General features: G+C 45.9%; 1 protein-coding gene across 1 annotated transcript; it reads left to right on the top strand.

Moving 5' to 3' along the window:
* The first annotated feature begins 1,664 nt into the window (after positions 1 to 1,664).
* Positions 1,665 to 15,971, top strand: ACTR10 (actin related protein 10). The gene is made up of 12 exons (XM_033167745.1): positions 1,665 to 1,795; positions 2,614 to 2,686; positions 3,507 to 3,589; positions 3,746 to 3,854; positions 5,419 to 5,526; positions 6,052 to 6,119; positions 6,896 to 6,975; positions 7,585 to 7,620; positions 9,911 to 10,163; positions 13,187 to 13,268; positions 14,110 to 14,311; positions 15,411 to 15,971. Exons 1-12 carry the CDS (start codon positions 1,719 to 1,721, stop codon positions 15,590 to 15,592), a joined length of 1,353 nt encoding a protein of 450 aa, XP_033023636.1. The 5' UTR covers positions 1,665 to 1,718; the 3' UTR covers positions 15,593 to 15,971.
* Positions 15,972 to 16,450: the final 479 nt, after the last annotated feature.

Genomic DNA, 16,450 nt, shown 5'->3' with positions numbered 1-16,450 from the left:
AGCAGGTTCAATGTCAGCCATTTGTAGGTTGATGTTAGACAGATGTAAGCCTTCACTCTCATCATCCCCGTTTCTAGTCTAACCCATGCATTTGAAACACATCTGGGGACTTGGAGGAAAGAGAGTCGCATGGACTGCAAGAAGATCAACCATATCCATTCTTAAGGAAATCAGCCCTGAGTGCTCACTAGAAGGACAGATCCTGAAGTTGAGGCTCCAGTACTTTGGCCACCTCATGAGAAGAGAAGACTCCCTGGAAAAGACCCTGGTGTTGGGAAAGGTGGAGGGCACAAGGAGAAGGGGACGACAGAGGACGAGATGGTTGGACAGTGTTCTCGAAGCGACTGGCATGAGTTTGGCCAAACTGCGAGAGGCAGTGAAGGATAGGCGTGCCTGGCATGCTCTGGTCCATGGGGTCACGAAGAGTTGGACACGACTGAACGACTGAACAACAACAAAAAGACCCTGATGTTGGGAAAGGTGGAGGGCACAAGGAGAAGGGGACGACAGAGGACGAGATGGTTGGACAGTGTTCTCGAAGCGACTGGCATGAGTTTGGCCAAACTGCGAGAGGTAGTGAAGGATAGGCGTGCCTGGCGTGCTCTGGTCCATGGGGTCACAAAGAGTCGGACACGACTGAACGACTGAACAACAACAACTACATTTATTTCCTCTACTTGATACTGAAGCTTACCGGTATATGTAGGATGCACATGGCCAAAATGGCAAGTAGTAATCACAGATAGCCTTTTCTTCCCTGCAATTGTCAAATCCCCTGGAGGTAGCAAATTGCCTAGTTTAACTATGCACTGTGTGAAAATGCACAGGGAATCCGTAACTTATGCAGGGATTACATTCAAGGGATCATGCCAAAAGCCATGTAGTCAAAACACCTGGCGGTCAGTGGCAGGTGGCTGCCAAAGTCATTTCCCCCCAGATGCCCACCCGCAAATATATGGAGCTCAGGGAATGGTTGGTATTGTTATTCTTTGCAGTTTCAATCATTTATCATTAAAAGTATATTTCATGCCCACTCTTCATCCTCGTGAAAGAGATTTCAAAACGGCAGCCCCCCCCCCAGCTCGTGTGAATGCACCACCACCCTTGAAAACCTAAGTGCAAGATTTCTTATTGAGCATCCTAACGACACCCGGAAATGTGGCTTCCACTTCTTTAGACTGCGCCCCCTTTACTCTCCCCTTTCCGCCGCCAGCCTCAACCCTTCGCCCAGCGACGGCGGTGGGGTGTCTCCCGCATTGCCTGCCGAACCTAGGGGCGGCGAAGAGAACCTAGGGGAGCTTGAGTTACAGGTGGGTAGCCGTGTTGGTCTGCCATAGTCAAAACAAAATCGAAAATTCTTTCTAGTAGCACCTTAGAGACCAACTGAGTTTGTTCCTGGTATGAGCTTTCGTGTGCATGCACACTTCTTCAGATACTAGGGGAGCTTGTGGCTCTTCAGACAAAAAAACAACAACAACTGTGGAGTTAAGGAGAAGACGTGCGGAAAGAAATGAGGGCGTCACAAATAATCCCTGGGATCAGGCGGCTTGTTGGGCAGCCTGAAACGCGCCTGCTGAGGCGAAAGGCCCCCGCACCGAAACGCTCAGCGCGCCACATGGGAAAGAAAGCCCCCTCCCCTTTTCCCAAACTGGCATTTCTTGGGGTTTTGCCTCATCCTTTTCCTCGTCTTCGTCGTCGTCCCGAGGGCAGCTGCTGCGATGCCGCTTTACGAGGGCCTCGGGAGCGGCGGCGAGAAGACCGCGGTGGTGATCGACCTGGGCGCGGCCTACACCAAGTGAGAGGCGTCCCTCGATTTATCCCCCTCTCACCGAACCCCCCCCCGCCTCCTTCCTCTGGGCGTCGCCGACCTCCCCGCCCCCTCTCTATTATTATTATTATTATTATTATTAACGAGAGGGGATGGGGAGGGCAATAATAATAATAATAATAATAATTGTATACTGTACCGCCCTTCATCCATAGATCTCAGGGCGGATCACAGCATAAAAATACAAGTAGTGGACACCTGGCAACCCTAGATATAAACACAAAATTACGTGATGTATTGACGTCTCTCCTTTTGCAAGATGACGTCATGTTTTTGTTTTGATTTATTTCTAGGCCGCTTAACATTCAAATGAATCAAAATGGGCAATAATTAAAGGAGGGGGGGTTATTGGGTTGCTGCTTTTATTTTGATTATTTATTTTGTGGTTTTATATTTTGATTTTATTCTGTGAACTGCTCTGAGACCTCCGGGTATAAGACGGTATATAAATTCAATTATTATTATTATTAAAACAACAGCAACGTTATTTTAATTATTATTATTATTATTAAAACAACAACAAATAAATTGATCCAGTGTGTTCGCACGCTCTCTCTCCAAAACGCTGTGCTGTGATTTTATGAACTTATATCACGCTGCCTCTTACTTGCCTTTTCTCCAAAATACTGTAAAAAGACCCCAATGCTGCTCCCTTTACCAAAGACTCACTGTGGGTTGCTGGCTAAAAGCATTTTCTTCTGTGGCAAATCCAGACAAAGTTGTTAGGAATAGGTTGGCATATTTATAGAAATACACACATTTACTATTCAATCTTAAAATTCCAGGTGTGGCTTTGCAGGCGAAACAGGGCCAAGATGTGTTATCCCTAGCGAAATAAAGAAACCTGGCATTTCAAAGGTAGGCCCATTTTATTTTTTGTTTAAACGGCTAACTTTTGCTATATATTAAAAGCTTGTTGAAAGCAAACCCATTTAAGGTGTTTTATCTGTGGTAACTTCTATAATGCTAAAGTAATTTTTTCTTTAGTATTATTGTTATTTTGTCCTGAGAAGATTATAATCTGAAGTTCAACGCCAGGAAGGAAATGGAGGCAAGGGAAGACAGGGAAGCAAGATTTAGTTGTTTTTGTTGCTTGAGTTCGGTAACGAAAACATCCCAACAGCATCCATCTACAATAAATAAAACATAAAAAATGGCTGAGCCTTATTTTTCAACTTCTGTTGGTTTATAAATAAGTCCTGTGTTCTACAGATTTATCTGATGTAATACCTTCTCTATCAATATCTGTATAATTACTGGAATACGTGATGCTGCATTTCTGTGTAAGTTGCTGAGACTTCATATGATAGGATGACAAGTCATGTGCCCTTAAACTGGTGTAGCCATAAATACAAGGGGTTGAAGGGTGCGTTTAAGCTCTCTGGGGTCTTGCAAATAATCCTCCTAGCTAAACACCAGTTGTCGGGTGGCAGTGGTGACATTGGATGGCATCTTACCCTAAGCAAGGCAGACTGGACTAGGAGATGAGAGAGAGGAGGAGCTTTGTTAGCTAGACCAGTATTGGGCTGCTTGCATAGGGGTCTTGCACAAGAAAAAGTTCACTAGGTTCCCACTAGATTACAACTATCGAGAAAGAAACCCATTGTTATTTTTGAAGCTAATTCAGTGTGTGTGATGACGATCTTAAAAAACTGTTTCAAATGGACTTCTTTCACAGCCTGTCAAAGTTGTTCAGTACAACATCAATACGGAGGAGTTATATTCGTACCTGAAGGAGTTCATCCACATGTTATACTTCAGGTAGGAGATGCCGCTGTAATGACTTTTTCTCTAATAAGCGATTGAATAGGAAATGGATAATAATAATAATAAAGTCTTGACCGGGGGTGATTTATTTTACAAGAAGAGGTGCCAGCTGTTGATTCTGCTTTCTGGTCTCATTCATTCACTTTTCAGGCACTTGCTGGTAAACCCCCGAGACCGCCGTGTTGTGATTGTGGAGTCTGTACTGTGCCCTTCCCATTTCAGAGAGACGCTTACAAGGGTTTTGTTCAAATATTTTGAGGTAATATATTCTGGACGTCTGCTGCAGCTGCCTGTCTACTTGCCTAGGTTTCTTGGCTTGCTTGTGGGGAAAGCAGCTGCTGAGCTCACCTGGGCTTTTCAGTAGCTGCTGTATTAACCGTTGAATAATGGCCAAAGCCTGGATCTCGGTTCAGAATGCTTCCACAGCCGCACCTGCAAAGCAATCCCCTTAAAAAATGGAGCGTAGCAAGATGGCCAGGTGCTGGAGACCTGCCTTTGCAGTTCCAACATGAACCTGCTGGGTGGTACAGCCTAGAACCCCTTATCTGCCTCAATTGTGCTTATGGAGCATCCTCACTCGCAAAGTTTTCCATACTGACCTGAATAGGCAGGACAGACAGGTGTTCACAGAGCTAGTTAAAGGAAAGAGGAACCTCTAGTGAGCAAGGGGGAGATTTGTGTTTACATCAGAGCCATTGCACCTGCAGAGGAGTGCTGAATTATCATGATTGTTTACAAATATATAACCATCTACACGATTCAAAGAGACAATTTCATTGAAACGTTAAAATTAATATCCATAGTAAAAATATGCAGCAAGCTCATTGAAACAGCACAGTGGTTAAAATAGGATCATCAGATCAAGAGATTAGGGGGATGCTTGTCTAAACAGCTGCGTCTTCCAAGAGCCGGTGGAATGCCATGTTTTATTGTGAAATGGGATATTCCACAACATGTAGAGTTTACCAGGGTCCGGCAGGCTTCCTTCAGCTGCCAGCTCTGCCCTCTGTTCTTGGCAGCTCCCGGTAATTAGCAGAATCTGAGCACAGCGTTAGCTTGTGTGTAACTGCCAAGGCAGCACAGCAATTTACAGAAACGATCGTCCTCTTATCTCGCAGTGTTTATTTTCAAAGCAATAAATCTGCTCCCGGAGAATTCAAGTCCATGTTTTCTCCGGGGGGAAATGAAACCAAAAGATCAAACGTGTTCACAGACAGAGACAAAAACCGTATGTGAACTGCCCACCCAGTTTAGGCTTGATACTCTCCACATGGCAATACCAATGGGGGCCACTCATATTTCAGCTAGGAGGGCATTCAACAACACTGGCGCCACCAGTCAAAAAGCCCAGCTCCATTATCACAAGGGCAGCTTTCTCCAACCCAGTGTCCTACCACTTTAAACATGTTGGCGGCTTCCCCCAAAGAATCCTGGGAGCTGTAGTTTTCTATGGGTGCAATTCCCATAGTGATTTAACAATCACTCTTCCCAGAGAAAACTACAGCTGCCAGGATTCTTTGGGGGAAGCCATAGCTGTCCAAAGTAATGCTGCTTTAAGTGTATCATGCAGATGGTACTTAGCTCTCTCTTTCAGATACATCTAAAGGAAAGAGCAGTAGCTTGCCTCACTGCATGATGGTTATTTGAATATGAGAGCTCAAGATGGTAAAGCATGGTACTATAGACATTTATAGAGTTTTATAGGCCCATATCCTGTTGAATCCTAGCTGCCAGTTGCCTCAGAAAGGCAGGTGCCTGATGCTTCCAGACCTTCTAAATTTTCTTGCAATGTGTTCAGCTTGTCACCTCTGTGTTCCTTCCAGGTTCCTTCGGTGCTCTTTGCCCCAGGCCACCTGATGTCTCTCCTGACCCTTGGGATCAATTCTGCTATGGTCTTGGATTGTGGCTATACAGAAAGCATGGTGCTCCCCGTATCTTTTATTTTTACCTTCCGGTGCGACTACTTCAGGAGGAAAACATTAATCAAGACAGCTTTTAACTCCCACAGTCAACCTACTCAACGGCATCATTGGCAGGGTGGGTGGAGAGGCCTGTTTGTCTCGTGTCTGTCTTTGCCAAACTTTCGGAAGACACTTGATTCTTACCCATGCTGGCCTTATGAGGTCACACTTGCTTCTGCAACATGCTTTCATCACCATACCATTCCTTTCTGTCTCACATTCTCCCTCTTTCCATATCGTGAATACAAAAAGATAGTGTGTCACTGGACTGCTTCCAGCCCTCCAAAAGACATTCTTCAAGCTTTTGGAGAGCTCAGGGCTGCGGTATTTGGAGCCAAACAATATCAGTTTGCCTTCTTGCCTCTTCAGCCCATTTGATTTGTCAGTTGATTGTATGGAGAAGGAAGCAGCTGTTGGAAAGATGGTGCTTAAGTGTGGTTCTTGTACCCGGTTTATCATCGATACTATTCATGAAACATCCTTAGCTGCTTGCAGATCTATGAAGGAATTCCAGTTCTGAACTGCTGGGGGGCGCTACCATTGGGAGGAAAAGCCATTCACAAGTAAGTTGCCAGCAAAGATTTTCGCAGAGTTGGAAGGGACCCTATGGGTCATCTAGTCCAACCCCCTGCAATGCAGGAATCTGAACTAAAGCATCCATGACAGATAGTCAGCCAACCTCTGCTTAAAAACCTCCAAAGATGGAAAGTCCACAACCTTCCGTTCCACTGCCAAGCAGCTCTTAACTGTCAGAAAGTTTTGCCTGGTGTTTAGGTGGAATCTCCTTTCTTGTTATTTGAATCCACTGGAACAGGAGAAAACAAGCTTCTACTTGATGTCTGTTTAGATATTTGTAGATGGCTCTCATATCTCCTCTCAGTCTCCTCTTACCCAACTCCTCCTGTTCCCCATAAGGCTCGGCTTCCAGACCCTTTAACATTTTGGTTGCCCTCCTCTGCACTCATTCCAGCTTGTCAACATCCTTCTTAAATTGTGGTGCCCAGAACTGGACACAGTATTCCAGAACAGGCAGAACAGAGCAGTACTATTCCTTCCCTTGATCTGGACACTATACTTCGGTTGATGCAGCCTAGAATAGCATTAGCTTTTCTTGCTGCTTATAAGGAGGTAGATTTTCCACATGGCATCTGAAACGTGAGCATCTTCCAGTTGCCTTGCAGGCCTTTGTGGGAATAGTTAACACTGGCTGGCTGTGTGCCACTATGCGTCTCATAAATACCAGGAGCAGAAAGTTGTGCATATGCCTCGTGTTGCCTGGATGCTAGAAAATGGGGGGGGGGCATCTATTTTTGCTAAATCACCTTTTGCAATCCTTTAGAGAGCTGGAGTTCCAGCTGCTGGAGCAAAGCACTGTGGATACAGGAACCACCAAAGGACAGAGCCTTCCCTCGGTGATGGGTAACTATTATTACAATGAATGAGAGGCGGGTGTAGCTTATCGGAACTGTTCAGAGGAGAATGGGGGTAAATCCTTTCTCCCATCCAATTATTGCTACTAAGAGAAAAGTAGAAAGCAAACCCTTTAAAGTTAGAAAAGGGAGAGTCAGAAGCGTTTCATGAATTCTTATTGCCCCTGAGAAGCAGTGATCCACATGCATTGCTGAATCTGTTGGTTTCCAACCATGAGCACATTGGTTGAAAATGTAAGAAGAGCCCTGCTGCTGGATCAGACCAAAGGCTCATCTAATCCTGCATCCTAATCCAGTGGGTTGTTTTTTTTTAGTGGGAGTAGATCGCAGTTGGACATGCCTGCTGTAGAGAATAGGTGTTTTTAATAATTGGATTATTCTGAAGGACTCTTCTGCTTGTTTGTACTAAATTCTAATTCTAATTTGTCTTCGGGTGCTTACAGTTTTGTTGATGCTGTTTGAGCTAAACCTATTTTATCTGTAAGCCGCCTTGAGTCTGCAAGGCAAGGGGAAAAGGTGGGGTATTATAATAATAATAATAATAATAATAATAATAATAATAATAATAATAATAATAATAATAATTCCTGCATTTTAGGTTCTGTTCCAGAAGACATTGTAGAAGACATCAAAGGTAAAATGACTGCCTTCATACAAATCTTAGCTTTCCTTTCATCCAGAAATTGCCATCTTTAGAGCTATGAAATAGGTTGAAGAAAGGTTGAGTTCAGTGGGACTTATTCCCAGAGAAAGGAGCACAGATTTGTAATCCGCAAGGCAATTTCCACCTTCCATTTCAGTGGAGGGGGCAAACCCTTCCTCAAAGGCAAGATGCAAATGCAGTTTAACCTCCTGCACTGGGATCCTATGCAAATGCAGGAGTCCCACCCGTATTAGGATCTCCCGCGACCAGAATTGGTCGTTGCATCAGAGCAGGGATTTGTAAACCGCTTTTCACATTCTTTATCTTTTTATTTATTTTATGGAATTTGAATGCCACCTTTCGGCCAAAGATGACAGGGCTGTTTGCAGCAAAAAAATACAAAACGAGAACACAAAATTAAAATCAAAAGGAAACCAATAGCCCTCCTCCCACAACAACATTTTTAAAAGGTCACAAATTGTTTAATCAGCTAAAGACCTGCTTACAGAGGAAGGTTTTAAGCCTGGTGCCTAAATATATGTAATGAAGATGCCAGCTGAACCTCCCTGAGGGGACCATTCCACAAGCAGGGATCCGTTGCAGGTTGTGTTGCCGCCCTCCAAACCTCTTGCGGATGCAGCACACAAAGCAGGACCTCGGATGATTATTACAGGCCCCAGGTTGGTTCATATGGAAAGAGGCAGTCCTTGAGCTATTGCGGTCCAGAGCCATTTAAGGCTTTATCGGTCGATACCAGCACTTTGAAGTGGGCCCAGAAACTAATTGACAGTCAGTGCATTTGGGCCAGGATCAGCGTACAGTGGTACCTCGGTTCTCAAACTGTCAGAAAAAAAGGAGTTGCCAGGGCTTTATCAGTATCGCGAGCCCCTGCCTCAACTGCTGAGCAATTCATCTTCTTCTAGCGGGGAGGGAGAGATGGGAGTGGGAAGTAGGAGTAAGGGCTCTGACAGGGAAAGAGAGCCCGAGCACCAAGCAGGGGCTGGAGGGGAAGCGCCCCTTCCGTCTCCCCACTTGCGAGGGGCGAAAGACGCAGAGGGGGTAGGCGGGGGTTCCACATTCCGCACCTTTTATGCTGGGCAAAGAACCGGAAGGGGCCATTCCCGGACTCTGCCGAAGGATGAGCTGGACGTCTTTTTTGTAGCTGCACTGTATATATTGGCACAATAAAGAAACTTAGTTTTAGAAGCTTCGGAGTCAGCCTGGTTACCCATGAGCAGCCACTGAAAACCTTACACAAACTTAATCCGTTCCGGGTGTCCATTCCAAAACCAAAGCGTTCCAAAACCAAGGAGCGCTTTCCCATAGAAAGTAATGCAGAATGGATTCATCCGTTCCAGACTTTTAAAAACATCCCCTAAAACAGAAATTTAACATGGATTTTACAATCTAACGAGACCATTGATCTATAAAATGAAAGCAGTAATCCATGTACTTTAATATAAAATGAATAAGACAGTATTGTAGATGATAAAACATAATTATTTTTTTCCGTACCTGCACTGATAATAGGCATTGTTTGGATGGGGGGCTTTTATCCATTTCTGCAGTCACACCATCAATCAATCAGTAGCTGAGCTGGGTTCCACACAGTCACAAAAACAAATTAACCGAAAAAAACCTCAAAAACAAAATGCAAAATAAATAGCAAAAACGAGAGCGCCAGCTTAATCCGTTCCGCCGGAAGTCTGTTTGACTTCCGAAATGTTCGAAAACCAAGGCGCAACTTCTGATTGGTGCAGGTGCCCTGGAAACAATAGCCAACAGCCGCGAAAAACGTTCAAAAATGGGAACACGTACTTTCGGGTTTTTGGCGTTTGGGAACCAAGGCGTTTGAGAACCAAGTTACCACTGTAATATGCTCAAACCGTCTTGCTCCGGTGAGTAACGGATTGCCAAATTCTGCGCCAGCTGAAATTTCTGAACAGTCTTCAGAGGCAGCCCCACGTATAAATGCACTGCAGTAATCCAACCTAGTGGATACAAAGCATAGACAACAGAAGTTATCCCTCTCCAGATAGGAGCGCAGCTGGGCATAGCTGTCAACTTTTCCCTTTTCTTGCGAGGAATCCTATTCGGAATAAGGGAATTTCCCTTTAAAAAAGGGAAAAGTTGACAGCTATGCATCTGGGTCACCCGTCGAACCTGGGCCTCAAGTGACATGTCAAGAGCAGGCAACCTCCCATCCGTGCGCCCATTAAAAGGACTGTATAAATTGTTCGGCTGAGAACAGTTCTGAAACCATTTTTGCTCATCTCCAAAGTTCGCACCTGTTTCGTGAGCGACCTCCAGCGGGGGCTGAAAATCCAGGCGGCGAAATTCAACCTCGACGGCAGCGCTGAGGTACGTGAGGAAGGAGCTGAATTTCCCCTTTCAGTAAGAATGAACTTGATTCCCTTCTCTTTCGCTTTTGGCCTTCTGACAGCCTCTTTTGTATTGCAGCGACCCGCTCCACCTCCAGACGTGGACTATCCGTTGGACGGACAGAAGATTTTGCACGTGAACGGAGCAATCAGGTTAGAAACACAGCAGGGTATTGCAACATGAGAGCACGGCTGAAGTTGCCCATCCATCGCAGATTAAGCCGATGGACTATGCTGAAATGGCAAAAATGACCAGAAGAATTAGGAATCGGGAAGACCAAAATGTTAATAAGGAACGGGGGAAACATATAATTTATCTTAAAAATCATTGTAAACAATTAAAATTATTAGCAGAATTGGAACGATACGACTATGGTTGTAACGGTGATCTAATAAAATTGGATGGATAGAGAAGCATAGCTGTCAACTTTTCCCTTTTTTTAAGAGAAATTCCCTTATTCCGAATAGGATTCCTCGCAAGAAAAGGGGAAAGTTGACAGCTATGTAGAGAAGATGCAAGAGGGAAAAACTTTTTTTGTGTCCTTATGTTAACTTTAAGGACCCAAAAAGGGGAAGAAGCAAATACATGGGAATTTATGGAAATCTCTCCTTTTTTTTGGTTGTTTGACGAATGTTTGCAGATTTCAAAATCTGAAAATTAAATAAATTTATCTTAAAAATAAAATAATAAATTGCCCATCCATTGCGCCAATGTGGGGTTAGAGTGTTGGACTATGACTTTGAGAGACCATGGTTCAAATCCCCAGCCAGCCATGAAGCTCCCTGGGTGACCTTGGGCCAGTCACCATCTCAGAGCTTGACCTACCTCGCGGGGTTGTTGTGAGGATGAAATGGGGAGGAGGAGGAGAACCATGTACACTGCCTCGAGGAAGGTGAAGGCGGTATATAAATGCAATAAATAAGTAAGTTTAAATAACTTTCACCTTTCACGCAAGCGTTTCAGGTGGCACCACGATGCAGTGAACCTCCACTTCAGACTCTCCCCTCGTTACTAAGTGAATTTTTAATCAAGTGTTCTGGGTCAAATTACAATGCACCCCACCTGTCCCTCTGAGGTCCATCTGTTATTTCAATCCCCTTTTATCTATAATCTGGGGATCCCTTAGTAACGGGAGTTTTCCTGTCCAGCGGCCGTGGCCGGTTATATCTTCTGCTCTGGGCTTCAGGGGTTAACCTCTCCTTTGCCTACAGTTCGGGGTCTCTCCTTATTAGATCCCCTCACTATACCAGTTAGCTAAGCCCTCTTTGCAACTCTGTGGCAATACCAGGGTTTCCGCCCGCTAGCCCCTCCTGAGGGAACTCCAAGACACAAACTATCACCCTTCAGGTTAGTTTTGTCCTTTCCCTGAGTTCACCTCCTCAAGAGCCTATATAACTCGCTGGACCAAATGAACGACGATATTTTCTTAGCTCAACAATAAGAGGTCTTTATTTCTTACAGAACATAACGGTTTCAGTAATGGTTCATAAGCTTAGTTTCATAACAGTGTAAATTCTTTCTTTCAGCAACATATACACATCTTCAACGATCCTAACCTAACCTAACCTGGCCCCACACCCTCCTTCTTCCAGTCACCACTCTCCCCTACTAACGGCTGCTCCCTCCTTTTAAAGAGCGGAATGTCCCGCCTCCCAAGGGGTATCTGCCACTCAAACTGGGGTGCCCATTAACTCCTAAAACACCATGGGTTTCAGAACATCCCTTAACTTAGATCTGATTCATTACACACGACCTCCCCCTTTAAACACGGACATAAGAGGAGTATGGCTGCTGGGTCAAGCCAGAAGCCTCTCTCTAGTCCAGCACTCTTGTCTCCCATTGACCAACCAGATGCCTCTGGGAAACTCGCAAGCAGGACCTGCCTTCAACAGTGCTATTTCCTCACTTAGGATTCCCCAGCAGCTGATCTTCACAAGCACCCTGCCTACAACAGGGGAGGTGGAACGTAGCCCTTGTGGCTAGTAGCTATTGATAGCCTTAGGCCAGGCTTCCTCAACCTCGGCCCTCCAGATGTTTCTGGCCTACAACTCCCATGATCCCTAGCTAGCAGGACCAGTGGTCAGGGATGGTGGGAACTGTGGGATGTAAACACAGAGCAGTCAAAACACAACATTCCTAGAGTGGACATGAAGGTGTCTCAGTCCTCCAGCCTTAACTTCCTGTTTACCTGGACTGAGACAACTTCCTCCATCTAACTGGAGATGGGTGTGGCTTCACCTAGGCAGGTTTACACAAAACTACAGGAAGCAGACCCCATCTTTCCCTCTTTTGCATCATCTTTTGAACAAGCAACGTCTTAGGAGAAGATGCTCTCAGCCAAGAGAGCACAAAGAGGCTTTCCTCCCTTATGGAGTTATCCTCTACATGTAAATACATTTATCTAAGCCTGTCTGCCTTTCTGAGACAGTATGCTGTAGCTCAGGATGCCTGTAAGTAAACTCTTTTATATCATATAAACAGTACTGTGTTGTGTCTTTACTTTTAAGAGGGAAGAAGGGGAATATACCAGGTATATATATTTCTTATAGAGGCTTTAGCAAGCCTGTGCAAGTGCGTCTGCTGTGTTTTTAAAAGGGAATGTAACTCTGCTAAGTTTGGAGCTTGTTAAATCAAGCTGGGATGGGATATATAAAATATTGTCATCCACACTCCTAAGCATTCCCACAGGAACTGTCGTCTCAAAACATCTGGAGGGCCGAGGTTGAGGAAGCCTGCCTTAGGCTCGCATTTCTGTAATCCTCTTTTAAAACCATCCAAGTTGGTGGCCATCATTACCTCTTGGGGAAGGAAATTCCATAATTCTAACTATGCGCAGGACTTTCTTTTGTGTGTTCCGCATCTTACAATGTTCAGTTTTATCCTGAGTTCTCGCATGATGAGAGAGCTACATAGAAACTAACGCCTCTCTCTTTTGACTTGCTGTGCAAACGCGGAGGCCACTATCCAAAACACTGCCATCCCTGACAGCTCAGCTTGGCAGCCTTGTAAACCCACAAAGCCAAACAGAAGGAGCGACAAATTTTGCCCCGCGGGAGTGTCCTAATGCCAGTTTTGTCCCTTCGGTTCGGCAGCTGGGAGGACTTGGGTGGCGCCTTGTGATCCCTTATTCTAAGTCTGGATTACTCAAAAGCCTCCGCTTGCTTCTTTCCAACAGGGATTCGGTCGTCGAAATACTCTTTGAGCAGGACAACGAAGAAAAATCGGTGGCTACCTTGATCCTGGATTCACTGGTTGAGGTACTGTCGTTGGCACTTTGCTTCTCTGGGTTCCTCCAACTCCGCCAGTGATGAATCTCCCACCCCCACCAAACAGAGTGTAAGGACGCTTAGTGGTTGCTCATGAGTAACAGTCCAAGGCAAAGAACTTCTAAAAACTAAGTTCTTTATTGTGCAAGCTATATACAGCAAAGCAAAGTCTCATACGTCCTTTCCCTACTCATCAGTGTCCAGGAATGAACTCTTTCGGTTTCCCTTCCAACAGAGCAGCTTCGGGAGCCTGAAGCCCCTCCTTCTCCCCCTCTGTGACCGACCACGTAGCGTGGGAACCTGACCTCTATCTCTGCTTCCCCCGTGGTGTCCCGGCTCTCCGACCCCTTCTAAGCCTTTGCATCGCCTTTCTGTCTCCCCCTCTCTTTCCTCGCCTGAGGAATGTGAAGCATGCGAGCTCCCACTGGGGGAGGGGGAGGGGGAGCTCGTAAACAACGGACGTGGGTCTCTGTACTCTAAAAGCTCCTGCGATGCCGGCCGCAGTGCCGGCCGCAGTGGGGAGGGGGCTTTCCTGACACAGAGCACACTCACCCTACAAACTAGCTGGCCCTTCTGCCCAGGAGCAGAAGATAAGCTTCCTTAGCAAAGCTACAATGAACCTGCTGGCAGCCACGCAGTTTCAGTCATGTTGTCTGCCAATCCTCTGGTTGATCTGCTCCTCTCCCTGCCATCTGCTGCCCACTTTCCGTCCGCCGCGGCCCCCCCCCCCCGGATCAGTATATCGCTACACACACAGGGACAAGCTGCACGCCAGCCCTTGTTGAGCCCATGGCCTGAGTGAATCAGATTCTCCCCTCCCTTTTTCTGCCAGTGCCCAATAGACACCAGGAAGCAGCTGGCTGAGAACCTGCTGGTGATTGGCGGCACTGCCATGTTGCCAGGATTCCTGCACAGATTAATGGCAGAGATAAGGCACCTGGTGGAGAAGCCCAAGTATAAGGAGACGTTGGCATCCAAGACCTTCCGAGTGCACACGCCACCAGCCAAGCCCAACTGCGTGGCCTGGTTAGGAGGTAAGTCTGAGACACCTGTGAATTAACTTTGGGATTCCTTGAGGGGCTCACAACTCGAGAACAGGGCCTCCTCTGCAGTGGCTCCCCTTCTATGGAATCCTCTCCCCAGGGAATTCTGCCTGATGCCTTCGCTATACACCTTTAGGCACCAGGCAAAAACTTTCCTTTTTAACCAGGCCTTTGGTTGACCTGATCGACATTCTTGAACTCCTTCCGCAGGGCCTGTAAGACAGAGCTATTACGCCTAGACTTCAATTTAGCCTGATCCTCCATTCCCCTTTCCCTTCCTTTTTTCTATGAAGAAACCCTTCTGGGACTCCACATTTAAATTCTTCCCTGGTCTCCTTGCTGGCCCTAGCAGGACTAACTTGGCCAGTTAGCTCTGGCAAAGTTACATTTACATTGTACTTTATGCTGTTTTTAAGCTGTTTTTTAAGTTGTTTTTAATCACTGTTTTATATTTGTTGTTAGTCGCCCTGAGCCCGGTTTATAAATCGGGAAGGGTGAGGTATAAATAAAATATTATTATTATTATTTATTTGACATTCTGAACCCTTTTAAAATGCAGCTCTGTTTTTTGGGGGCGAGGTATGATTAGGTTATTGTTTTTACTTTGATTTTATATATTATCTTTTACGTGAGACCCCTGAGACCTCCAGGTACAGGGCGGTATATAAATTCAATAAATAACAACAACAACAACAACAACAACAACAACGACAACAACAACAACAACAACTCCAGCCCTAAGAGTCAGTGTGGTGTAGTGGTTAAGAGTGGTAGACTCGTAATCTGGTGAACCGGGTTTGCGTCCCCGCTCCTCCACATGCAGCTGCTGGGTGACCTTGGGCTAGTCACACTTCTCTGAAGTCTCTCAGCCTCGCTCACCTCACAGAGTGTTTGTTGTGGGGGAGGAAGGGAAAGGAGAATGTGAGCCGCTTTGAGACTCCTTCGGGTAGTGATAAAGCGGGAGATCAAATCCAAACTCTTCTTCCATACCAAGATCAATCCAGAGGTGCTGCATTGCCCAAATTCAAATGAAGCCCAGTGGAACAAATTAAAAGAGTCTTTAATTCCTGCTTTCTGTTCCGTGTTACAGGAGCAATCTTTGGAGCCCTCCAAGACATCCTGGGGAGTCGTTCTGTGTCGAAAGAATACTACAACCAGACAGGCCGCATCCCCGACTGGTGTTGCCTCAATAATCCTCCACTGGAAATGATGTTTGATGTTGGGAAAACACCACCACCCCTGATGAAAAGGGCCTTTTCCACAGAGAAGTAGGAGTCTGCCTGAGACACACGGGTCTTGTTTGCATTGCGGCACACACTCCCTCCCTCCCTCTCTCCCTCCCTTCTCCTGAGGTTGGACTGTGATGGAGCTGGAAGCACACACGTTCAAGCAAGCCAGCAGGGTCCAATTTTGGAGCACTAGACAAGCTATCAGCAACTTCTGCTTCCCCAACTTAAGATGACGCCCCAATGATAATGTTTATTTATATGTACAGTCATTACAAGGGCCTGAGCTTTCGACCTTTGTTATTATTTAAAGCATTCAAAAACTTGTCGGAACCTGAAAACTGCACTTCCAGCGTTCTCTGCCAAACTCAATGTAATGTTTTATTTCACACTTAGTAGTTCATTAAAATGTGTAATTTATCAGTGTGTGTGTTTGTGCATGTTGTGTGTTTTCTCCACCCATCCTCCTGGAGTAAGTTTTCGTGCAGCTGACTCTTGTTTCCCAAAGCTCAAAAGGTAAAGGACCGCTGACCATTAAGTCCAGTCGCGGATGACTCTGGGGTTGCGGCGCTCATCTCGCTTTACTGGCCGAGGGAGCCAGCGTACAGCTTCCGGGTCATGTGGCCAGCATGACAAAGCCGCTTCTGGCGAACCAGAGCAGCACACGGAAACGGCGTTTACCTTCCCGCCAGAGCGGTACCTATTTATCTACTTGCACTTTGACGTGCTTTCGAACTGCTAGGTGGGCAGGAGCAGGGACCGAGCAACGGGAGCTCACCCCGTCGCGGGGATTCGAACTGTCGACCTTCTGATCAGCAAGCCCTATGCTCTGTGGTTTAACCCACAGCGCCACCCATGTCCCAAAGCTTACACCATAATAAATGGATTAAAGATGCTGCAAGAC

This window comes from Lacerta agilis, chromosome 1 (assembly GCF_009819535.1).
Source record: "Lacerta agilis isolate rLacAgi1 chromosome 1, rLacAgi1.pri, whole genome shotgun sequence".
Classification (NCBI taxonomy): domain Eukaryota; kingdom Metazoa; phylum Chordata; class Lepidosauria; order Squamata; family Lacertidae; genus Lacerta; species Lacerta agilis.
The sequence above is the reverse complement of the archived record's forward strand: the minus strand, read 5'-3'. Positions and strand labels throughout refer to the sequence as shown.

Excerpts from the sequence above, each read along its gene's own strand:
- ACTR10 (XM_033167745.1), top strand. The coding sequence starts at position 1,719 with ATGCCGCTTTACGAGGGCCTCGGGAGCGGCGGCGAGAAGACCGCGGTG. Across the intron at positions 1,796-2,613 it reads CTGGGCGCGGCCTACACCAA|GTGTGGCTTTGCAGGCGAAA; the intron begins GTGAGAGGCGTC and ends TTAAAATTCCAG. Across the intron at positions 3,590-3,745 it reads ATCCACATGTTATACTTCAG|GCACTTGCTGGTAAACCCCC; the intron begins GTAGGAGATGCC and ends TTCACTTTTCAG.